The sequence below is a fragment of the Plectropomus leopardus genome, chromosome 6 (assembly GCF_026936395.1).
Source record: "Plectropomus leopardus strain MGB_pleo_1.0 chromosome 6, ASM2693639v1, whole genome shotgun sequence".
In the NCBI taxonomy this organism is placed as follows: Eukaryota; Metazoa; Chordata; class Actinopteri; order Perciformes; family Serranidae; genus Plectropomus; species Plectropomus leopardus.
In genome coordinates this window covers 12,167,219-12,193,439 of record NC_142181.1, presented here as the reverse complement: position 1 = coordinate 12,193,439, position 26,221 = coordinate 12,167,219, and the positions used below count along the sequence as shown (strand labels likewise).

At 39.2% G+C, this 26,221-nt stretch overlaps 1 protein-coding gene across 2 annotated transcripts in view; it reads right to left on the bottom strand.

Annotated features, from left to right (window-relative positions):
* The window catches only part of lekr1 (Leucine-, glutamate- and lysine-rich protein 1), a 90,649-nt gene that overhangs the window by 41,695 nt on the left and 22,733 nt on the right, over window positions 1–26,221 (bottom strand). For both annotated transcript variants that reach the window (XM_088078777.1, XM_088078778.1), the window contains exons 3-5: window positions 23,890–24,419; window positions 9,074–9,151; window positions 5,190–5,353 (exon numbers count right to left, since the gene is read on the bottom strand). In XM_088078777.1, the coding sequence (XP_087934903.1) occupies window positions 5,190–5,353; window positions 9,074–9,151; window positions 23,890–24,419 (772 nt within the window). The remainder of the gene's footprint in view (window positions 1–5,189; window positions 5,354–9,073; window positions 9,152–23,889; window positions 24,420–26,221) is intronic.

Sequence of the window (26,221 nt, the reverse complement as noted above, 5' to 3'; positions counted from 1 at the left end):
CAGAGCGGCAATACACCGATAATTGCTTTCTGGTCACTGTGACATGACAGGGTCCACCAGGGTAAAGCAACACACTCATTCATAGTCAGGCTGAAATTCACACAGGCTCACACAATAATACAGAACACACACGAATTCATGTACGAAGAACCACTTGCAGAGGGACACACAAGCTGCACAAAAACACACACAGAAACACTCAGTAATACACACAGTGACAAACACATCCAAACAGATCTAGTTGTATAAATACTTGATGGAGCAGAAAGACTTTGCAATGACCACAAACCATGCCTGTCTGGCTTTCTCTATGGTTCTGCCATTATGTGTCACAGTACTTACACACAGACACACACAGTATAACACGGTGGCTGCAAATACTACAGCAACTTACTGGCAGCTGGCCACCAAGGTACTGTAACAGTTTTACAGTGTCATTTCTGGGCAGGTTGTTTGCAATGCTGCAGTTGAAATACATGTTTATTTACTGAAATCACAGTACATCACGAATGACTACCATCACTGTCATTTTGACAACAAGTAATACAACTCCTAATATATTCCTCCCCTTTAACATGTTCATGAATGCTTGTGACAATCCTTTCTGAGTAACTCAAACACTGTTAAGACAAGGCAAGGTTTAAAGTGCAGAGAATATCTTATAACTTCAGATAATGTGGCAAATTACCAGCACAATTAACATAAATAACACCAGGTTTCTATGCATTAACATAGTAATGAAACAGGACAGAGTCTGGAAAGTTTGGTGGCTCTAGAAGTCTGTACCAATCAAAAAAAAAAAAGAATCCAACAGATATAATGAATCAAGCCATAAGATACTCAGACAGTTATCAATAACTGTTAGCAAGCTATAAGGCAGCTAAACTTCGCACTCAGAAGACCAAGAAATACTAACAGCAGAATTCAGCGAAATGAGTAACAGCAGGATGCATTAATATCATGATACAAAAAAAGACATAAACAAAGAAAACATAACAGAAAAACAGAAACACAGCCCTGAGTACAAGACACAATACATGGATCCAAACAAGGCAAAATCTACATCTACATTAATAAGTGCCAAACAATACCGTACACTATTTGATCCAGTTCAAAGATGTATGAGTAATCCAAAAGATTACTTAAAAATCAAGAGGAAACCTACCGAGAAAATATCTCTGTATTGCATAAACAGTGAGACAAACAGGCTAAACTTACAGTTTTTGTTGGATTGATTACATGTTTAAAAAAAGAAAGATTTCTAGTGTTACTGGTGAAGTGAAACCTCACTTGGATGAGATATTTCAGTAAGCAGATTAAACAAAGGATATGCACAGTACCACTTAAACGATGAATGAGATTTCCACACAATTTACTGTGTTCTACAGTAACATAGATTATTCAACATTAAATAATTTTGAAATTTACAAAAAATGGTCACACATTCTCCCTGGCCTTCAGTTATGCTGGAATCTGCATTGTATCAGGGATCTACAAGGCCCCTGGGACACTACAGGCTCCTATAAATTACAGCTATCGTTACAGTTACCTATTATCACAGCAAGATTTACACCTTGGAATTCTTACGAGAGTCTATAATGTCAAATTTTTAGGTGACTTTAGATACCACAAAAAAATTTGGGTGTCTGCCTAGTTATATATACCAACATCCAAACCTCAGCAGCATGGAAAAATGTCATGTAAGAGCCAGATTGCAGAGAGCAGGCGGGGTGTAGCTGTTACCACTAGAATGCTGCGAAATTCTGTCCTCCCACAAATTTAAAGAGTAGTGCCAAATTACCACAGAAAAGTATTAATAATTTCAGGTTTTATTATAACAATGCTATAACTGAGTCATTCTTTTCCTAAATCAACCCTATTTAACTTAGCTCTTTGAAATCTGAATAACTCCGCATGATTTCGTTCAAAACATGGGAAGAAGTTAATAAGCAACACAAGAAGACATGACCAAAAAATAGTAATACAAGAAAATGACCTGAAAATTAATTCAAAAGAAAGAAAGAAGGGACAAAAAAAACCTGCAAATAACCTGAAAAAAAGTGAGTTAAAAAGTTAGAATAATTTTGTAACATATTTTTAAATATATAATTCTGTTCATTATAAATATAGTTTTTCCTTTGACATTTTTCCCAGGCTTTTTGAAAATAATTTTCTAAATCTACAAATTTCTTGCCACTTGTGAAACAGGTATTATCAAGTTACTCATTGCCTTTTCCCTGTATTTTTGCTGTAATTTGCTCAGGTTTTAAAGGTTTAAATACTTGTGAAAGGCGTCTGAAAGCAGCACAAGGAATTTACATTTACATTTATGTAATAACAACAGTATATATAGTTTGACCTAGTCATACTGCTGGGCTAACAGACAGTATAACACAGAGACAGACAGACAGAAAGGGAGGGGATGGAAAGGAAAACTCTTTGCTGAGTTGTGTGAGAACACAGATGAGGTTTTTATATTGCTGCTGCCACTACCAACACACACACACACACACACACACACACACACACACACACACACACACACACACACACACACACATATATACAAAGCTGGCTTCCAGGGAACTAGATACCATATAGTCTAAGGATAGCCCAGGGTGTTGGCAGATGGCTGCGGTTCAGGGATCGGTCACACACACACACACACACACATCCCTACATGCACACACACACACACACCTACACACATACATACATACATACACATACACACATTTATACAAACTTAGTCACACTTAGTCACAGCCTTTCAGCTTGATTTCCCTGTCAACCCTCGATCCTCTCATCCAGAGTGTTTAATGAAAACTCCCACACTCTCAAAACTCTCCGTCAATCACCTTCAAATCAAGTTGTACAAGTCAGCTGCTGACATCTGCACAAAATGAACAGAGATCAATTATGTTTTCATCTCCGTCTGCGCTCAGTGCTTGTCTTTGTCTTGTTCTCTAAAAAATTCCACATCCCTTGAGGTCATTCTCTTGTTTTCTCCCTCTTCTTCTCCACCTAACCATAAACCACATTCATCTGTTCACATTAAGCAACCTCCTTATGTTTCTCCCCGTCTGCCCCCCGCCTTTCCTTCTCCTTTCTTCTGCTGTTCAGTGCTAACCACAGAACGTTGATAGACAGGTAGCACAGTTTAATTGCCAGCTAACGCCCATATCAGTTTGGAGTCATGTGCAGGTGACTGGCTGAGGTGTTGGTGCTTTGTAGAGGTCTGTAACTCAGTCCAAGGAGGCCCAAAGGTTTTCACATGTTCTGGCCATTTCCACGTCCAGTTTTAAATTACTTATTCAAATAGAATGATACAAGTCTAAAAACAAGAAGCTGTACAATCAATTAGACAAATTAATTTCCAGCTATTTGGATAATCACTTTATTGTTAATTTTTTCTTTTCTTTTCTTTTGTCTCGTGGGAGAATTGGCTAGTTTTGCTTGTTTTAGTCAGACGAAACAAGCATAATCAGCCTGGGCTTTAGAAAAATTATGATGACCATTTACTGCTGTATTCTGACACGTTATGGGTCGAATGATTAATCAGCAATAAAAGTAAATAAATACTTGATTGACATATTGATTAATACATTTATTGCAGCTGCCTGTTATGTCCTGAGCTGAGCCCTTTAAGTTCTGTTAATTTCTGTGTTTAGTTCTGGGTCCCAAAGGTCCTGTTTTACGCTGCGCTGTCCTGCCCCACTAAAGTAATGTGCTCTATCTCGTCGGTTTCATTATTACAAAGACCTGCTTTGTGGTATCATGACCTATAAACAACAGGGAGAAAAGTAAACGAATCACAACACAACAAAACATATGGTGGCTGTTGGACTTTGGTCTTTGAAATGATCCGATACACATCTGGGAACCATATGATGTTGAAATGCTGTAATTAAATTAGACACAATATATACATATGTTGATAAAAGGCAGGAAATGACCATCAAATGTAACTGTGTTAAAATATAACATTATTAAGTTTAGGCAACAAAGCAATTAAAATGTAGACTGATGTATTTTAATAGTCTAGTTCCCACAAAACAATATTTTTATTTTACCTTGGAAATAAAGTGGTAGAGTTTAGTATTATTTACATCATCAGCATCATAATCTAATCTGCGTTTTGTTTGTCTGTGCTACAAATAGTTGTTTTGGGGACTTAAAGGAGGCCAAAGAGCAGCATACAAGATAAAGCATGATATAACCCCTAAGTTATGTTTCTGAGTGTGTGTCTGAATGTGTACCTTTGTGTGGGAGAAAACATAAGTTTCTTTGAAGATTCGTATTGTGTGCACGTGTGTTTATATGCATGTGTGTGCGTGCACATTCCTGGGTGTGTATTTTATTGCACGTGTTGGTTCGTGCAGCAGCTGCCTTTAATGCTCACGTCACTGAACAAACACATACTCACACGACATTAATACAAACAGCAGACGGCTTTCTTTTTCTTCCTCTTCCTCTATCACATTCTCCCTCTCTCTCTCTCTCTCTCTCTCTCTCTCACACACACACACACACACACACACACACACACACACACACACACACACACACACACACACACACACACACACACACACACGGCAGCTGTTTGGAACGTGCAGCGGAGAGAAAAAGACCCACCCATGAGGTGAGCCGGAGGTTAGCTCTCCTTTGAGTATTTACTGTCAACAATGAACACACACACACTCACACGCACACACAGCCTGCAGGTCTACTCATTTCGCTTGCAGTCCCTTTAAAATTTATAGTAAAAGTTTCTCAGTTTAAAGCACTGACGCACATATACACGTGAACACACACACATTCCTTCCTTCCTAAATTCTCTGTAAAAGTTACGAGAGTTTGTGTAGCCACTGTAAACACACATTAATGCACACACATTATAGTCATCCATTGTGGGTTCAGCCCTCAGATCTAAAGGAGTCCACACTGCAGTATAGGGAATATTTACTCTTGCTGAGAGATGATTTGGTTAACTCTCTTTGCCTCCCTTTTTCCAACATTTCTATTTCATCTCTGCACCAGCTGTGTTTTAATACACACTCTTTGCCTTGCTGTCCTATAACCTACCCTCATACATCAAAGTCTCTGTTTCTCTTTCTGTTATACTTGCTTAAAATGTGAAGCTCAAGTGTGTGTACGTGTGTGTGTTTGATATGTATGTGTGTTACCTGAGAACACCTGTGTGCTGTGCTGCAGTATCTGCGACCTGAAGTGCTGCCAGGCCCCCATCAGCTGGCTGAGGAAACCCCGTATATCTGTGAGCTCACTGCCAGAGGATCGCAGCATGGAAAGAGATGCTCGCAGGGCCTGCTGCTGATGTGCACACACTCCTCTAACACACAGAAACACAGAACATTTCATTATTTTGTGTTAGTCTATTGACAGTTCTTCATTGCTAGGCCACAGATGGCTAAAATGTCCAAACATCTAATGGGAGCTGTCACATAAACATTGAGACATTCGTCTTAATAGCTACCTAGGTAGCTGTTAACAAGCGCTGTTAAAGTGACAAGTGTGTGAGTAAGACAACATCAACCATTAAAGGTGTGGAAAGACTGTGTTACAAATTCAAACTGGTGACCACTCTTTTTCTCCTTAAAAAAAACACTTTCACTATGACTCTAAATCCCCACATTCTCCAGGAGGGGGTTATCAGTCAGTCTTCATTCAGGTTTCTGCACACATCATTGCTATTTGTACAAGGAAGTGAGTTTCTCTTGTCTTTACAACTGTAGAATGGCACATTGGTACATTTTTCTGTTTAAGGCCATTTTACATGAGCTGCCTCCTTATTTATGTTCTCTACGGATTCCTAAAACTGTCATTGGTCGCAACCTTCGGTCACACGGACAACTTATACACTGCCTATGGTGAAAGTGCTTTTTAAGTTTTTGCCCTTCATCTTGGTGTCAGCTAGTCACCTTAAACTACACTCTATTTTAAGCCTGGGGGATTTTAAAAACAGGATTATGGAATTCTTGACTGAGTGCACTTGTCTGGCTACTGAGCGCTGCTCATTTTAGGGTTTTTTTGTTGTTGTAAATTGGCTGATTGTTTTAAGTCTTCTGTTTTTGTTGGTAAAAATCATCATGTTGTTTGTTTTTAACATTTTGCTGTTGTGTTTTTAGTTTGTTGTTTTTTTAATGTGAAATTGGTCATTCCGCTCTCTTGGCCATGACTCTCTTGATAATGAAATATTTTTTAATCTCAATTGCACATCCATTGTCGTTGTACATGTACAATGACAATACAAATATTCTTCTATTCTATTGCTGGTTAAATAAAGGTTAATTCTAAACAAAAAAATAAAATTTACAAACACACTACATTTCAACACTACATACTGCTATTTCACAATTATTCCATATATGGCATTATTCTGAATTTTATACGGTCATGTTAACAGCATATTCCATTTGGATATTCCAAATCAGGCCTTTTATTAATTAAGCATTTTAGAGTTCAGCCAGTAGTTTTCGGGATTCAGAAGCATTCATTGGACATGCATTAAGTGCATTCAGAATATGTGTATCAGTTTGATTTCTTACAGCTCTTTTTAACACATGGCCTCTTGCATGTTAATGGTCAGCTCTGTGTGATGTCATGGATGCATTGTACACAAACCACCTAGTCAAAAGTTTGCAAGGCTGAGGAAGAAATGCGTGCCCAAAAGAAAAGCCCACATTTCTGGTCGGAAGGAGAAAGACACCTACTTTTACATATTATGAGAGACTTTAATATCTAGAGGTTTTTGGATATGAGCAAATATCACAATGCCAACCTTTTCAAGGTGAAGGGATAAAAGAAGGAGGCTGTGTTTGCACAATCGAACACATCCACCACCGGTGGAAAATTTAGAAAAAATTTTTTCACAAAATAAATGACATGTTAGGGCACAATCATGGAGTATGCAGGGCTGCATATAAATAGGAATATTGATTGAATATCTTTTTTCATAAGCCAGGTTAACAGCTTAGTAAGAGTATTCTCTTTTTCAGAAAAAAAGCAAACAAAAAAAAGAATATTTTTATGCATGTAAACAAGGTCATTGTGTAAGAGCAGAAGACTTTGGTTGCTGCTCCCTGGTGTGAATATGTGTAAAAGTGGGCTTTCAAAGCAGAGCATTTCTGAAAAAGCACACACTGTACGTCCTGCCACAAAACTCCCTGGATAGATTGAGAGGTTTTAAAACTTCAGCTGCTTGTTTCTTGTCAATAGCTTTGTCAAGTTGTTACTGTAAATACTGAATTCACAGTAAGCTGCATGTCAAAACTTAAAGTCAAATACCAGACACGATTGCACAGTTTCAGTTAAACAATTACTGACCTCAAATAACTTTTATATATGGAAGTATGTAGACAAAACAAGAACTGAGTGAGTACAGAACAAATACAAGCACAATTCAAGTCTGCAAGTCAACGTGGAGAGGCATAGGGGCACAGATTGTTTAAGTGGGATTGAGCAGCTATTCATTTATTTAAAGTATTAGTATTTAATAATTATTTTGAAAAATAATTTGAAAAATGTTAAAATTTAGTTACACAATTCAGTTTTGTATAAATTGAATCCTGCTCTTAAAAAAGTTTGTGTTTGAATGCTTTAAAAACTTGCAGACTAATTTATAAACTTCCACAGATGTGGGGAATGAATGAAAGATAGAAAGAGAATAGAGAGTAAAGGAAGGCAGGTCATAAAATGAATATAACAGGTGCATGTCAGCGACAGAGGGGAACTGAGGACTCATGTAACCATCATGTCCTTAAAAAAGGGCACAGCTATGTTTTACAGCACTCTCCCTTTCCCTCTCTCTTTCTTCTATCTCTTTCACTCTCAAAGAAATATGTTCGGACGAAAAGCACTTTGAGCAACATAAAAGATCACTAGCTCAGCGCACAAAGTCACACACACACATATATGTGCACACTCACGCTTATTCAAGTCACAAACCCATGCAAAGCGTGGACGTGGAAAGTAGAGCACTGGAATAGAACATTCTGTTATTCCAAGAACACTTTTAAAGGAACATGTGGGCGTGAGCACGCTGAACAGTTTCCTATTTTCTTGCACACACACAGGTGGGCGCGTACAGACACACACATAGAGGCAAATGGATGTATTACAGGCGGAGGAGCACATATGCAGTTACACACAAGGCTGTACGCTCACAGACCAGTGTCATGGTCAGGGCTGGGTCTTGCGTGCAATGTGACGTGACTGGTTGTTGTTGCGTGGTTGGTGTTTTTCTTATTCAGGGCTTGTGGCTCAAGGTGATCAAAAATGAACGCAGTCAAAGACAAGACGGAATGAGAGGGGGGAATTTGAGCTTCACCGTGGTGCCTGGGTGTGTGTGTGTTTGTGTCTGTGAGAGAGAGAGAGAGTGCGTGCGGAGAGGAGGAGAGCACGGGCACTGCTTGTCACGAGAGCCAGTTTTATAATGTCAGATGACATAAATCATAAGGCTGACAGCACCAAATGGAGGAACAGATATGAGCCAGATCTGTCAACGGTGATAAGGCTAAGATAGTGAAAAACAGAGAGAGAGAGAGAGAGAGAGAGAGAGAGAAAGAGACTTCATGCATTTGCTCACCCAATGGTTTACTCATTTAGCAGCTTTCAGTGTCAGCAGGCTGATTAAAAAACAAAACTTTTTTTTACCCCACGACGTCTCATCTTCTCTCTTCCTCCCACTTGCTTCACCTCCACCTCTCTCCTCTGCTCTGGTCCTGTCACATCTTTTTCAGTCTCTCATTCTATCTTCCTTTCCAAGAAATACCCAGTGGGTCAGATGAATAAACTTTCTCTCCTCTGTTTTTTCCATTCCCTCTTTTATTGTTTTCCCCTCTATCATCTCACACAGTTGTTTCCCATCTGCCCTGGCCTTCCTGTCATGCATCTGGTCAAAGAGCCAACAGCCAATACGGGTGATGCAGACCAATACTTCCTGTTTTTGTGTTTCATCACCATTCTGCTTCGACTTTACTAACCTGTTATCACGTAAAGCTATCTCCACTGTATCTGACTTTGTTTCTTCTCTCTTTGGCTGTTTTCTTACCTGAGAATTTCCCCTTTCTGCCTCTCTTTTCCGAGTAACTGCTCTGCGTCCTCCTTCGTGGAAGCCGCTTTTGCCAGCCTGTTGAGGAAGAAGAGGAGAGTGGAAGAATGAGGGTGAGGAGCCGTGAGCAATATTCACTCATTAGAGAGCCTAAGCCTAACGTAATGCCACTGTACTCCCATGGGGTAAGATGAGCTTATAGATGATGAAACTTTAATGATGGAGGGCAGAGGATGATCGTGATGAAATGGAATGAGATGAAAAATTAAAACGTTCCTCAGAGGTAATTGATATAAAGAGATGGGCTCCCCTATGCTCCTCTTGGTTTCAGATAATTCAATACATAATATATTATTATTTGAATATGGGCAAAGTCAGCAAAGCATGAAAGCAAAAATTTAATAGGATTGAAGTGCAAAATAGATTTAAAAGAAAGAAGAAAGTAAATGGATTATGCTCAAAGTGGCTTGAAGGTACAGACATGATTACAGTTAGGGTCCGTCCTTATACCCATTAGCCACACTTGCAGTGTTGAGCACTCAAGTGCATATTCATGAGTTGCAAAAGTAGTCCACATCTAAAAAATGCCAAGACAAAGGACACTTAACCTACACTTATCGGAGCTGTGTTCTGAGGTAGGAGTATCCTGTAATTCACTATGTTCTACTGCACCACCCCAGTCCAGTTGTTGGTGGTAATGCGTCCACAAGTTAGTATCAAGACTAGGAATGCACCGATCCGACATAAAGATTGGACATCGGTCCCAATATTGACAAAACAGCTGAATCAGGTATCGAATAATAAGGCAGATCCACGGGGCCGGTCCATTCACTTGAGTTTCCTTGCGACGCGTGCTACGTCGGCCCAATTCACTTTGCATGCACTGCAGCTGATTCATGCTTATGGTGTTCACACTGTCCGCAACATGGCTGCGATGCTTCTGCAGGGCTGCCTGCTGCTCCGAATTCTGTATTGTCACATTCATAAGCACAAATTTCGCACATTTATCAAGACGTGCAGCTCCTTCTTCGTCAACAACATGGTCCTGCAAATATTTCAAAATAAAATGCCTTGTGTGAACAACTGATGGGACTCTGTCAACAGACGCTGTCAGAGGGCTTTTATTTTGAAAGAGAAGCAGGAAAGGTTGAGTAAAACAGACAGCTTTGTATTTCCTAATCTCTGTGGCAGAGAGATTATTAAACTGAGGTAATAGGTGGCATAGAGTCAATATAATTATCAAAACGCCATTTTCACTGACTATTTCTGCTGACAACCATGCGTGGCACGCGGAAAGAAATTAGCATGCCACAGCTGAGAAGTGCCTGACCAGCACTGCTCAAATTTTTGCAATGAATTTAAGGAATTTAAGGTATCAGACTTACAGGTCAAGGTCTCTGTACGTGACAACTTTTATCAGATGATCAATTTAAAAAATTCATACAAAATACCAGTTTGGTTTGCAACAGCCTTTCCTCTGCATGGCCTTTCAACCTAATTGAATATAGACAGGAGCAAATCATATCTGACACACAGATTCCAGCAATCAAACCAGAGACATAAAGTGTGAGACAGTGTGACCTGGACACTTTGAAAACAGAGACAACGCATCCTGTTCTTTCCTAAAACACCTAAAATAAGCACTGACAGTCAGACAGACAAACATAATGAGCGGTAAGTATTACAAGAAGCAGACTAGACAAATAGAGACTAAAACCAGACAGGTAATAATCATGACCAACAAAGTTTAATCACGTGTATAATTTGAATAAGATCCAGTGATCCTACCAGAGGGGGTTTTCTGCTTATTGGCACAACTTTAGACAAAAGTGTGAGGCAAAGTCATTTAGGGGATCTGTGCACTGAAAAAAACTGGTAAAACAAACTGCAACATTCTCCTCATAATAGAGTGTAGGCCACAACTGCTTGCAGACAAATGGAAAGAAACATCCTTTCTACAAACTGTCCAGTACTAGTTTTCATAAGCAGTACTGTTCACTGAGACCATATCACTCTTGCCTCATGGTTTCTCTCTGCCAGAAACAGATTGGTGAATTGGTTGGTTTTTACATGTTAAATTTATAAAACATGTTAAAAAAATCAACAATCAATTAATCAAATATATCCAATTTGCAAAACTATGTGAAGGAATTATTAAGTTATTAAGTTAAGTCAGATATCATGGTTACTGACTCAACACAGAAATGTAACAGGCAAAATCTATAACAAACCTGAAGGCATCTAAGAGATGTTTCCAAGATACTGATGATGGCTAGGCATTGTTTAAAAAATGACAATTCCTGTACCAATACCCTTAAAATAAAGTACCAAGAGTGCTACATTTGAAATAATCTTCCCCCACTTCAGGCATTTGTTTTTATCAGATGCCACAGGCATGTGATATAGCTATACTTTCTAATGCTGGGTGGCACCTCAGCATTAGCCACCTCAGTCAAATACACTGCGCTCGACTTAACCACACAACACACTCTATGGATTGGCGGTGCTTTAGAGGTAAGCCAATCACACGTCACCTTAATTTGAAAAGTGCTCGCAGTGAGGGTCATATTTTTCTAGATCTGGGTACAAAAACTGACGTTTCTATACTTCTTGGTAGTAGCTTATTTCTGTTGATACCTTAAAGGTATTTAGTACCAATATCAAGCAGGAGTGTGTGTGCAGGAGCTCGTGATTTGTTTTGTAAGTACGACAGATCTCTATGTATAAAAACCCTGAAATAAAGAGTAATTCAAAGCAACAGAAAGAGACTAAATTTACGCTGTTGTTTCAGCCATATCATAGTGTGTTAGTGTAGGAGGCCAAGTAATATTCTAAATAGCTGATGTTCTGCTGAATACACAGTGGGCAGTCTATATAGTTACATAGATAGCCTTGTCCTGCTTGCTAGGTTGAAGTAACAATGTCAGGAGTGTTGACATGTTATGTCAAGGACGCATACAGAGCCAACATACAGACATGTACATATGGTGATAAGTATTTCACTTAGCAGTGGCACCTTACATACTCCATTCTCACGCCAGTTGAATTAACTGCCATTATAATCTAAATATTGTTAGTTAAGCAACTTAAAAACACAAGCAGTCTAATGGTAAAGACAATCTAAGCTTAAAGATCCCAGAGCTCTTATTTGCTATTTATGACCACTTTTTCACTTGATTGTCCAGAAGTTCTCTGTAGGTTATGTGATGACATTGCTGAAAGAAGACACAGCTAAAGCTTATAATTATTAATAAATGGGTCTTTCACTTTAGATTATCTTCCTTATTACATATTAATCCCAAAGGTCAAAAATGCTCATTAATGTACAGAGTGGCAGTCTTACTTGTAAAATACAATCATGCGGTGTTGGTGACATTTTGGTTTTGTGATATATGATAACAGAGCAAAATTGCAGGGTTTTTTTTTGTTTGTGTGCGAGCATGAGCATTTTAAGGGCTGAAATTGACAAGTACTATTTTTTTAATGCATTTGTTGTGCTTAAATCATTATCTCTGCTTCTTTCTCCATGAATGCTGGTTTTGTTTTTGATATTTATGCTGCTATTTTGGCATGAAGAAAACACATGTTTACATGCAAACCAACATCCTGGTTAAATAAAGGTCAAATTAAAAAGTTAGAAAAAAAAATCTGTGGGCTAAACTTCATCAGAAGAATTGCATAACGGTTAAGGGAAGTGTGGGGTGAGAATTGTCTGAGCAAGTGTGCATGTTTTTAGTAATCTTGAGTGTGTGTGTGTGTGTGTGTGTGTGTGTGTGTGTGTGTGTGTGTGTGTTCGACACAGCATTTTAAGACTTTTCCGTGAGCATTTTAGCCTGTCTGTTTGTATGTTTGCCACTTTCTGACCAAGTCAGGTTGAGCCTGTGATCCTGTGTGTATGTGTGTGTGATTGAAATCTGTGTATTTGTGCGTGCATGCCTTTGCTTTTCGAGTGATGGCAGCCCAGACTCCCACTGTTCACCCATCTGTCCCCACCAGTCCCAAAGCGAGATCAGAAAGAACATTGCCTCAAGAGGGGTGTGTGTGTGTGTATTTGTGTGAATGTGCGTGTGAATTTTGTGTGTGTGTGTGTGTGTGTGTGTGTGTGTGTGTGTGTGTGTGTTTTGTATACAAATCTGTGTGTGCTTTGTGTGCGTGAGCTTGAGCTCCTGTTCCCAGGGCAGTGGCTGTCAGTGGAATAACTAGGTAGTGCAGTGCCAGTGAGTGCGTGCCAGATTAGAGTACCCCCTACCAGCAGCCCAAATCAACTGCCTCATCAGGACATGTCATACACACACGGACACACACAAGACATGCCACACACATACACATAGTCATGCACACACATCAACAACACTGATCTGCCAGCCACAGAGTTATCGTGACCTACCGAGCCAAATGTTTTCTCTTCTGGGGTGTGCATGTGTCAAAGAGTTTACCAGTTTTGTGCTCCTTCATATTTTCCGAGATTTGGACTGAAGGTCAACGTTACAAAGCTGGTAGGTTTATTTTCAGCCTCTAACTGTGTACAAAATGTTCTGTGTCATTCTGACTGTTTGTCCTAGTTTGAGCACGGACTAAAACTCAAGGGAGATTGCAGTTTTACTGTTGCTGGCCCTTAACATCCTTTCCCTTTTTGTATCTAATTATGCAAATAAAATAACGGCTAAAGATAATAGCTTTAAGGCCCCTCTTTGCTTAACTGCCTTAAATTGTTTAATTGTGATGTTTTATTGCTTATGCTACTTACTAGTTTAGTGTGAGTATTAATGTGTGCAACAACATTTTGCTGCTTCATCTGCTCTGATTTTTCTAGAAGCACTACCACATTGGGAATCATCAGTGGCGCCTTCAAAACAAAGAGACAAAAATAGCAAATGCGATGTAATTCCTTGTTTAGCCACAAGAGATCATCTCTCAACAGTGATCACACATTGAAGCTATAACACTGGTAATAACCTTGAGATAATTTTTCAGGTCTTTTGCCATTGGTCAGGGTCATGGGCAAATTATGAGACAATGAGTCCCTGGGCACAAATATGCATAAGGCCCCACCACCTCTCCTACATAAGAGCAAGCCACAAATACTTTAAGGGGGATTGCATCTCTTCTTTTCTTTTTATTATTACTTCATGTCTCTATCATCATTTTGTGTCTCATTGTGGTCATTTTGTGTCTCTTTGAGGTCATTTTGTGTCTCTTTTTTTGGGGTATTTTGTGTCTCTTTGTGGTTTTTCTGCCCCTTTTTGTAGACATTCTATGTACTATTGTAGTCATTCTGTGGCTTGCTGATGTTATTTTGTGTTGTTTTGGTAGTTTCATGTCTCTTTGTAGTCATTCTGTTTCTCTGAGTGCATTTTGTATATCTTTGTAGTCTTTTCATGTCTCTTTTGGAAGTTTTGTGTCTCCTTGTAATCATTTTGTGACTTTTTGAGTTCATTGTGTGTCTTTTTTTGTAAGTCATTTTGTGTCTTTTTTGTAAGTCATTTTGTGTCTTTTTGTGGTCGTTCTGCTTTCTTTGTGTTCTTTTTGTGGTCATTTTGAGTTTATTTGTTTTTGCAGGTAAAAGCCAGGGGGACGCCTAACACTTTGGGCCCCTGCGCCTGTGCCCGATAAGCCCATTCAGGAACACACCCGCGGTCCTTTTGAATGTGATATAGATCTATTAAGTGATAAGTAATAATTTCACGTCAGTGTTAATGTTGTAGTTGTGTGTGCGTGTGTGGGTGTGGTGGGGTGTGAAGTGACATAAAAGCGTCCCCGTATCAAAGTGTCATGTATTCACCCACTGTGTGTGTGTGCGATATAGGTGACTTAAAAGACTGTTTTAATCCCCACAATGACAAGACATTCAAAGCTAAAAGCCATTTTACTTTGACCAAAAAGAAACACAGGCAGGACATGATATACTGACACCCAAAGACACACATATTAACACACACTGGCTCATACACAGTGTACAGACAGCTTTCTAAAAATTAAAAAACTGAAAACACATTTGGGGCTTGTCAAAGACTGGTTGTTAAATGTTATGATGAAAACCTCCATGATTTAACTAGTCAATGCCTCATCAATTAAACATAATCCTTTACTGCAGATGTTCTGCGTGTGTAGTGTGACACCTGTCTGTATGTAGTTTGTTTTGAAGTTATCTGGTAACCATGTCAGGGATGCCATAACAATGATTGTGATCATCAAAACAGCGCACAGGCAAACGCAGAGTACAAGCAAAAACGATGATATCATATTATGGCTAACTGAATTAACTCCAGGGATATGAAAATGCATTTGTCCTCCAGCTTATCAATTCTAATTCTAATTCAGAAAAGCAACACAACTCCCTGTGATTCATTTGTATGTGTTGGTTGCTATGCTACTGCTCCAACATGCTATTGTTGATTACCAAATAAACTTTGTCATATTTTGTGTGTGTGTGTGTGTGTGTGTGTGTGTGTGTGTGTGTGTGTGTGTGTGTGTGTGTGTTCTGGCCACACACTCATTAATGTCATTGTTTTCTGTTTATCTTGTTGTCATGAGCCCCGCAGTAAAGCTGTGCCACCACTAGAGCTGGATAGAGGTCATCTTCTACCAGAGAGAGGTCCCCTTAAATACACAAAACACAGATGCAGCAGTGTGTGAGTGTGTGTGCGTGTGTCTGTGTGTGTGTCAGTCTGTCTGTCTGTTTGATGTGGTAATGTGAGCTTGACGTTGGAGCTGTGCTAATACCTCATATGCTGATTTTGAGGGCTGTTTGACTCTGTACATAGTCAACTTGACATATTACCTAACACATTCATACACACACACACACACACACACACACACACACACACACACATACACACACACACACACACACAAAACCACACAGTATGCTGATTTGTATATTGTTTCTGAGGTTGCTAGTGGAAACCAGGAATTGAAATAAAACCACATGAGTACATAACTAATTTGCCATAAAATACTTCCTTGTTACAAATGAATGCCTTTCTATTTGTCATCCATCATTTGTCTTGACTTCACACCCACTCTCCCACCTGCAGTCTTCTTATCACTGTTACAATCCAGCCCCAAGTGTGTGTGTGTGTGTGTGTGTGTGTGTGTGTGTGTGTGTGTGTGTGTGTGTGAGTGTTCTCACACATTTTTATGATTCATTCTTTATAACTGTCAAGTGTAATTTTTGTGCACAAGAGTTAACTATCCTATCAATTGCAGGTGTATACAAGTGTATGCAGGCATGTGCACAGACACACACGCTCACACAAATACACAGCGTACACACACATTAAGTCCGGAACAGACACAAACACTCTCCCACCCAGACTCACTGTTTGGATCAAGACTGAGACCAGCCAGCCAAGGAGAAGCAAACAGAGCGTATTGAATTCCCAGACACTTCTCTCAACGCTATAAGCATGCGCACAAGTTACATGATATGTTTCAACCTGTCTTCTTTTAAATGAGCTCTGTCTATCCATGCCTGTTTATTACTGTCTATTACCAAAGGGTAGTTTTGATTGACATTGACATTACCCAGCTGATTTAAACAGACAGAAAAGGCGTACCAAATGGGTACATTTAGAAAGGCTCAAACTAGTATGGCAAGAAATACACCAATGCCAAGTGTATGGTTGGGTTTCGATAGAATTTTACACTAAATCCAGTCATCCTTTCAAATACCTTACTGAACTTAATTAGATTTTATTTTTAGATTTTACAGGCAAGTAAGTGCTGTAATCACCTTTGTTGACTGTGAAGGCAAAACCTTTGAGTGGCAGCCTGATTAATGTTCACAGCCTGTAGCAGCAGCTTGAAAAATGAGGTGAAAAGCATATGATATGAAATGTTGATGAAATGCATCTGACACTTTGAAATAACAGGTGTATCCTAGTGTAGCAAGAGCAGCATAGCACAGCCTCAACTTCAGTCCTGCATTGATTCAAATAAAAGCATATCTGTTCTGGAAAATGTGCATCAGATTGACGACAAATTGCGTTTCAAACACATTCTGTGCAGCCAGGGTGTTGCTTTGCACAGGATTCTGGGAGCAGTCACAGAGTCTGACCTAAGGAGACCTCTACAGCTGACCTAGAAAAACATCAAACATGATCACCAGTCAGTTAGATTACTGTAATGGTATTGTTCCTGGTTCGCCCCCAAAAAAACTTGTTCAGAAGCTGCTGCCAAGACAAAAACAGTAGAACACATTACATATTGACTTGTATGAACCATATGAAACAGCCAGATCTCTAAGATCCTCTACAAAACATTTTCATGCTGCACCAAGAGTAAGAAAAAAAATTGGCAAAGTTTCTTTCAGTAAATATGCACCAGCAAATAACCAGAGTATCTAAGGTATTCCCCAAATCTGACCGCCTTTAAAGGCAGGCTTAAAGGTCCAGTGTGTAGGATTTTGTGGCATCTTGCAGTGAGGTGGCAGAACCGAAACTTCTCCCATCAGTCAAGTGTGTAGGGGAACTACAGTGGCCAATGCAAACATGCAAAAAAACACAAATGGTCCTGTCTCGAGCCAGTGTTTGATTTGTTCATTCTGGGTTACTGTAGTACAGCATGGTGGCCTTTGTGGAAAAGAAACCGCTCCTTATGTTCTGATAAAAATGGCTCATTCTAAGGTGACAAAAACATGATTCTTATTTTCAGGTTATAAACACTTAAAAATAGTTATAAATATCAAATATTATTTCTGCCCACAGAGTCACCTAAATCCTACACACTAGACCTTTTACATCCTCGTATTATCTGCATCTAATGCTTTGTTTGTCACTTTTATTTTGTTTATTTTATTTTTAATTTTATCCATTGTAGCATTTTCCAAATTTTGCTTTGAAAGAGTATAATTCACACAATGAATATATAACAATTTGTTGATGAGCTGTATGCAGTATTAGACAAGTAATAATGTACATTTACCAGTTACACTGCATTGCTATTACAGTGAAGTCTGATGGAGAATGTGAGACATTCTTGTCAACTTGCCTTAGAAAAATTTTGGCATCAAGTTGGATGACAAATTTCTACTGGGATGTTGACATGAATGGTATTCTTAAATACTAGACTGGTAAATGAGGTAACTCCAATATGATATGAATGTGTTTATTTCTCTTCTCCCTCTATTTCTCACCTTTTCGCTTAAGTGGATCAAAATATCTCCAGCTCATCTGAGTTTAAATTTGTCTTGCAGGTGATATTTTAAAATCAGATTTAATTGCACTCTACACATTACTACCCCTCTCACCTTGCTTTCTTCTACTATACACCTGTCATCCACGTGCACACACTCTCTCAAACCCTCATGTCACGAACACACACGCTGTCTGACAGGTGACTTTTTAATCAGGTTTGGTTTATATGGAGTGTGTTGCTATTGAGCTACCAGTCAGGCTCTCCCACGACACCCACCCACACACACACACACACCACAACCACTTCCCTCATCCTGTCAGACTCACACAGGATCAAACAGTCACTCAGACATAAGTAGACAGAAGGAAAACCTATGTGTGTGGGTTTTGTTGTTGCTGTGCGTGCCGGTGTAGGTCAGTATTGGGATCTCTATAAAACTGGAACAAGTCCAAAAACAGTATCAGAAAAAACATGTACACTGGCTGGCTAGAATCTTTAACATCCATTCCTGTAAAAAATGTATTATCTTTTTATGGTAAATTACATAATGTCCCAACAAAAATGGCATTGACTGTCTCTAAAAGGGAGAGCAGGGCTGTCAATCATAAACACATCTCACATGACAGCAGTCACACTCCTGCTGTGAAGCCAGCCATTCAGAACATCCTCATTAACTCCCACTCGCATGCTATCTTTCTCCTTTTCTCTCTCGCTCCCTCTTTTGCTTTTTACCACCTGTGTGGGTGATGGTGTACAATCGTAGCAAAGTACTGGCAATTTTCTGGTGTAAGCGTTTAGGGATTGACCGAGAGAAAACGAGAAGAGAATGATAGAGAGTAAAAGAGAGTAAAAAGCAAGTTACTTTATAAACAGGCAAATAAGAAAGAAGACTGGATTTTGATGAGACAAAAACATTCAAATGAAAAAAAGAATTGTGATCAGCGTGATGAATAAGCAACATGGTATACTCACTCATAAATATTTCTTATCAAAACTATTGCTGACCAACAGTTATTCAGAAGGTTTTGATGCAAACAGAATAGCCCTCAGGAATGCCACTTTGCAAAAACTACTGGGACCATATTTATGCACTGCCATTGTCAAGGTTGAAAGGAACCGTTAAGTTATTTGTTTATTTGTTTATAATGGTTGCCATCCTGGTTCAGGCCACTGTAGTCCCGCACAGCCAAACCTATCTCGCACTGTGCCAGTGCTGGAGAAAGGTCAAGCTAAATACATCATAATTCCGCAATAAAGGGGGGAAAAATAACTTTAGGTTGTTTGTATTTCTTAAAACCAATCACAACTGTCTAAGGCAGCCCTAAGCCCATGATGCAGCGACGGTATGCTTGCAAAGGAGGGAACTGTCAGGAGGGAACTTTGTTGGTGGAGAAGAAGAGAGACAGACAGACAGAAAGAAAGAAGGAACAAGAGAGAGGATCTACTGCTGTCAGTCCATGCTGGCCTCTCACACATCAGTGTGTCAGCATCATTATCACTGCCTGAACTTTGACCTCCTGACCCACGCTTGCCCCCATGGCTCCAGAGCACAACTGTTTGCAGTGCATGTTTGTGTGTGTGTTTGCTTGTGTTTTTGGCACAATGAAGCAGCAGTGTATGTGGGGGATAATCAGCTTACATTCGAGCAGATAGTGGATTGGCTCACCAGTCTACCATACACATAACAACATACGGACAACCTGAAACCCAGGAAGCCATATGAGCATACCGGCTGTGGTCCGCATATACACGCATACACGAACACTGATAAATTAAAGCAAAATATCCACCACGAACTAATCCACACTGGACATTTAAGCCTGGCTTTGATTTCAGTGTCTGAATTCTGAGTGTGTAAAATATAGCAACTACATAGTGTCCTCAGATAATCCACAATGGAACAACGTAGAAAAGTAGTTTTCCTGGCATGTACAACATGTGCTGACAATCCCAAAATGCAGAGCACCAACTTTTATAGACAGGAGAATTAGAACTACATAGGGAGTAGTGAATGATGATTTCAAACTGAGGCTTTTTTTGTTCCATTTTGGGAATTTAGGAACACTGAGCGTACATTTTTTGTCAGCAAGATAGTATTCACAAATGAACAACACTTTTAAGATTTTTGAAGCTCAAATTCAAACGGCAAAGGTAAAAAGCTAATATTAGGCTATAAACAAACTACACCACAGTAGCATGACTTTTAATGTTGCAACCAAAACAAGGCTGTAATGCAGTCTTTGGCATGATGACGTTCTGTTGTCTTATTTAGCTCCTTGCCAGCAAATGCTGTTTTTGAACACGTGAAGGCTTCAAAAGTGAGGTGTTTACAGATGCATTTTACACTGTAGAACAAAACATGAAAGTTTTTCAAGCTTGTGTTAATGTTAAGCACAGACCTTATTTCAGGCATCTAACTAAAAACCCATTCAAAAAACCGATTGACTTTGTGACAAAGGAACCGGGAGTGCTGAAATGCTAACTCATTTTTGGGTTTTAAGTCTCATTCCTGCACCACTCTATACGATTACCACGATCTTCTGCATGGCCAATGTTTATCTTTTAGTATTTTTTTTTATGTTAATCTATTCTGTGCACATATCTTTTGCACATCTGTCCATCTAAGGAGAAGGATCCCTCTTGTGTTGCTCCAAAGGTTTCTTTCATTTTTCTGTGTTATAGGGCTATTTGGGGGGAGTTTTTCTGTATCCATAGCGAGGGTCTAAGGACAGTGAGCATTGTTTGCTGTACAGATTGAAAAGCCCCTTGAGGCAAATTGTGATTGCAATACTGGGCCGTATGAGTAAACTGACTTGACGCGACTTGACTTAACCTGAGTTTATGACGAGGCCTACCTAAGGGTTATACAAATACAAAACAAGGTGAAGCTCCAGGGGTGTGTGAGGGTGTGCGTGCATGGTTGCACACACTTGTGTGACTGGGGCCTTAGTTTGGTGTCATTGTTTTGCATTTCAACAGGACAGTCTCTAGATGTTTTGGGCTATTCACAGCATTCTCATGAGTCATGGCATGTGGTCATTTCATCCATATTTTCCCCAAAAACTTAACATGGCCTTTGATGTCATTACAGTCACCTGCTATTTGATTACAAGCACTTAAAGGCTGATGTAAGTGACACAACAGGAATCTTGTGTGTGCGTGTGTGTGTGTCTTTCTGTATACACAATATGTTTCATGCCATTTTGAAATTGGATGTTTTGCTTTTGCTTTTGCTTTTGCTACATAAAGAAGCTCTGACGTTAATAAGCTCACTGACATGAATAGAGGCCTATGATATAATGCTTATTTATAAGACTAGTTTTGGTGTACACTTACATTCCCTAGAATAGCTTTGTACAGCCCCCAGAGAACATGACTGAACCTGTTGCATTCAGCTGAGGTACAGAACATGTAGGTGGGGAGAGAAATAGCAATGAATGACAACATAGTAATGAAGAGAAAAGCAAAGAGCTGCACCCAATATTTTAAACCATAACATGCTGCAGAGCCCTGCCGTAATCTGATCCATTAAGACCTCTGTTGATGGATAAAACAGTATTTTACTTTCCGCCTTTATGACTGCATAATGTTGATGTAAGTCATAAAAGAAGCGCTTCCTTTTTAATTCAGAGAATCTGAGACTTTAAATTTGTCAACAAAGACTGTATGCCAGTTTCAAAAAAGTGTCCCTTTGTTATATACAGATGCGATACAGTCCACTATTCTATCAAGGTCCAAATAGTTGGAGATGGATCAGACCAATCAGCCAATAAAATGGTCTGTCACACACTGTTATCTAATTAATATGAAAGGAGTCTCTGTCTGTTTGTATGTATATATCGGTCCTTCAATTTTCTCAACAACCATCAATCTGATCAACTTCATAGTTGGTGTATGTATTGCGGAGGAGGAACAGCGTCAAGTGTGAGCTCTCAAAATCTACAGGATTATTATATTATATATTATATTATTATATTTAGTACTCATTACGTACACACTGTGAAGTGTATTGAGAGGGGACCCTTATTAACTCGTACACTGCTGAATGGCATATGCTGGGTACAGCTGGCTCTCTGTTGCTCACCACAGTACACTCAACATAAGAACTTAAACCTTTAGTTACTTAATTTATTGATAAGGATGCAAAATGCTTTTTGAAATTTGCTATAAGCCTCCATAATGCATATCTAATGTTACCAAAAGCCCTAAGTCAAAATGCATTAGAGGGGATAGAAAATGATTTACAGTTGCTTCTTTCAATTTCACCAACATGGAAAATGTTAACAAAATGTAAAAAATCATATGCTTTGCTCCCAAAACTTGGGCTTGTGGCTGAAAACCTACCACACAGTATAAATACTGAATATGTAACTTAAATACTATAATCATCATGTGTGAAATATAGTTTGTTTTTCATGGATCAGACAGGGAATATGTTATTGAGACATCTACAGAGCACAGACTGTTTCAAATTTGATTTCCACTCTATTTAATGGTATCACTGGCTGGCTGGCTGGCTGTGGCAGGTTAACTGTTCATGAGTCTTTAATTAGCTCAGACAGGAGTACATGAAACTGACTAGACTGGACAAACTGTACAGAGATGGCAGTCTTGAAGCCAGTTTCACTATATGATTATCTGAAGAGACCAAAAAAAAAGTTGTTTCTTGAAGTTGTTTCTTACCTATTGCCCCTTAGGTGAAAATCCTACAACATCCAGGATGCATTGCACTTGATGCTATCCAAGACTGCTCCCAGGCTGCTACTATTACAAGTATTTTTCATGAGGGCTACCACAAGGCTACAACAAATGGCTATATAATTCACAGATGGAGTGAATTATAATCGTTTTTAAGCCTGGCATGTAGATTGTTGCAAACTAGCTAAAATAAATTTTTCTTTCTCCCCAGCTTACGCTGTCCAATCGAATAAAGACATTAAAAAGCCCAAAAGATAATTTTTAAAAAATAAAATAAAATTGCAGAAACCCACAACATATTCTTCCTTAGTTCATTGTGTAACTGACAGGGTTATTTTTTGTCGGCCTAACGCCTCCACACATCCTGATGCTTTAACAAAGTCTGCCCCCTCATGTGTCATTTCTGGACCCAGATCCAAAGCAAAATGCAGCAATGTGGGCCAACTCTGTTACATTTATACAAAATAAAAGCCACGAAGACATTTTCAATTCTTTGATTAAAAAAATGTACTATTTTCTCCCATAGTAAGTCAGACCCTGTTTACATCAGTGCGCCTGAGTGTGTTTGCTGTTGAGCAAAACAATTCCCGAAATAAACCTAATAAATACTGTAAAACCGTCTTGTTTCGTGAAAAGCAAATTGAATTACTTGGGATTTTATCAGTTCAAGTTTTCTAAAAAAAAAAATAATAAAAAAAAACTCACTTCCTTTGACATTTTGCCAAGCTTCATATATCTGTTTTTCCTTTTCTAAGTATTAGATGATGGATGACAGTGGAATATCTAATTATGCAGCAAGTTCTGTGTCAGAGATCCACATACACACACACCAACTGGTGGGATACATGTCTGATTTGTCTGAGTGTGTTTTTGTGTTAACAGCGTGACTCACAGGATAATTGCCCACATGAAGCCTGGCATTAGAGATCATTTCACACCAGGGACGGGAAGCACAGACAAACACGTACAAACCTCACCTCTCCTCCAGCTGTTGGAAGTATTTTCTCAGCTCGTCTAAATTTTTATTGGCCTTTTGAAGTGCGTCACGCAGAACTTTCTCTCTCTCCTCGGCCCTCCTCTCCAGCTTTTCTCTCTGCTTCCTCAGTGACTCCGCCTGTAAGGCTCCCAGCTCTCTTCTAAGTTCTCTGTGTTTTTCTTCACTGATTTTCTGATACTCTTCTTTCATCTCTTGCCTCTTCTCCTCATTTTTCTGTTCAAACTCCTCTGTGAGAGTTCTCTCTCTGTCTTTGTTCCGCTTCTCTAGTTCTTCTCTTGTGCTTTTCTCTTTCTCTTCTGCTTGTCTCTGCACCTCCAGGTGAAATGCCCTCTCCTTCTCCAGTCTGCCCAGCTCCAGTGCCTCTCGCTGGGCCCTTTCTCTCTGGGTGGTCTCTCTCAGTTTCTGGAGCTCCTCCTGCAGCTGAACCAGTCGGGTGTGGAGCTGATGGAACTCGTGGAAAATGAGGTAGCTTACACCGCAATAAGCACACACAGTCTCATTGCGCTCCATCTGAGGGTGAAATACACACAAAACGTTGAAAATAATAACAATAATAATAACAATAATAATAATCGTTTAAATACAACTACTACTGATTGATCAAAATAATTATTTTCATGAATCAACATGGAAATGAGACTGATACCTTTTTCATAGTGTCTTAGCAGGAAAAACACAAGTGTAACAACTTTAAGTAACAATGGCTCATCCCTTCGATTATCCCAGTAAGCCACAACAGTTAATAAGCATGCACAATACCAGGACCTTCGAATTAGCTCAGCTAAATGAAATGCATCTAGTAACTGAATAAACAAAATACAAACCACCAATAGTGACAAATAAGTTGATGAATATTAGGCACAGTGATTACTGTTCTAAGCATTAAAGGTCCAGTGTGTAGCATTTACGGTCATCTACTGACATCAGTGGTATATAGCATTAGTAACTATTTTTTCATTAGTTTGTAATTACCTTAAAATAAAAATAATTGTGTTTTCATGAGCCATTTATAAATAAGTAAATTTGGAGTGGGTCCTCTTCCACAGAGTCCGCCATGTTGTTTTTAAGTGGCCAAGAACACACAAATCAAACACTGGCTCTGTCCACCATCAAGAGTGGCCTCCTACACATTAAGTACACAGGAGAAGTCTCAGTTCTGCAACCTCACTGCGAGATGCCACATAATCCTAATGCTAGACCTGTAACTGCATGCAAAAAGTGAAAATGAGGGTAAGAATCTAGATTTGTAAACAAACAAAAAAACCCATTAAAAATACTGCACAACTCGTGCACCACTCTGATTGGATATCCCCATTTCCCATAATCCCCACATACAGTACACCATCTCAGGCCAGAACTGTTGGCACATTCATAATATGAGACAAAATGATAAGTCTTTTTCCAGCATAATATAATGTCTTCATTAGCACATTACACTATAAATGTGCAAGTATAATGAGCATGTCTACGTGTGCTGTATATAATAGCAATCAGTGTATAAATGAATATGAACTCAAAGCTATATGTTGTATTTTTTAGGGAATAACTTGAGGATGAGTCTAGAAATAGCATTCACCTTTGTATTGTTTACTGTATGGGGCCTTTAAAACTAAAGTATCAAAGCTGTCCATAAAAACATTTAGACTGACAACTCCAGGCTCCATTATCCATCACAATCTGTTGCAACTGCTGGTGTCAAAAACATCTTTTTATCTGTCAGCAGTTCAAAGCAGAGAAACACAGATGCTCTAATCCCTCCTTCAGATATTGTTTTTACTGCTGTCTGTTAGAAAATAACATCTCCCAAAATTATCTTTCTTTCTCTGTGCGTGTCACTGCATTTTCTTCAAGCTGTTGTCACTTCTTTCAGGCTTATGAGGGATAAGATCACATCCCCAAGCTTTCATCTTCATGATAATATGTGGCAGAGAGGCAGCTGATATTTGGATGACATGCTGACAGCTTCCATGTCAGGACGCTCCAAATAGACTGCTACATGATGTAAACAAGGTGAAAGAAACGTGCAAACAAAGCCGACATGCCTGGAAAGACAATGGGGAACAGAACAGATCATTTAATTACTGCTGTCTCGGCACAGAGGTAATACTACTGCCTTTGTCTATTTTGACCATCAACTAATGGCCAAACTGGCATGAAACTTGATGTGCATGCAAGTGCAAGAAACCTATTGATTTTGATTCCACTATGATGTTTTCTCCAGTGCCACAATCAGATCAGACTTGCCATTTTTACGCTTCAAAAATGAACCAACTAATTTGTTTTGGTGATCTCATGACTTGTTTGTCCCCAGG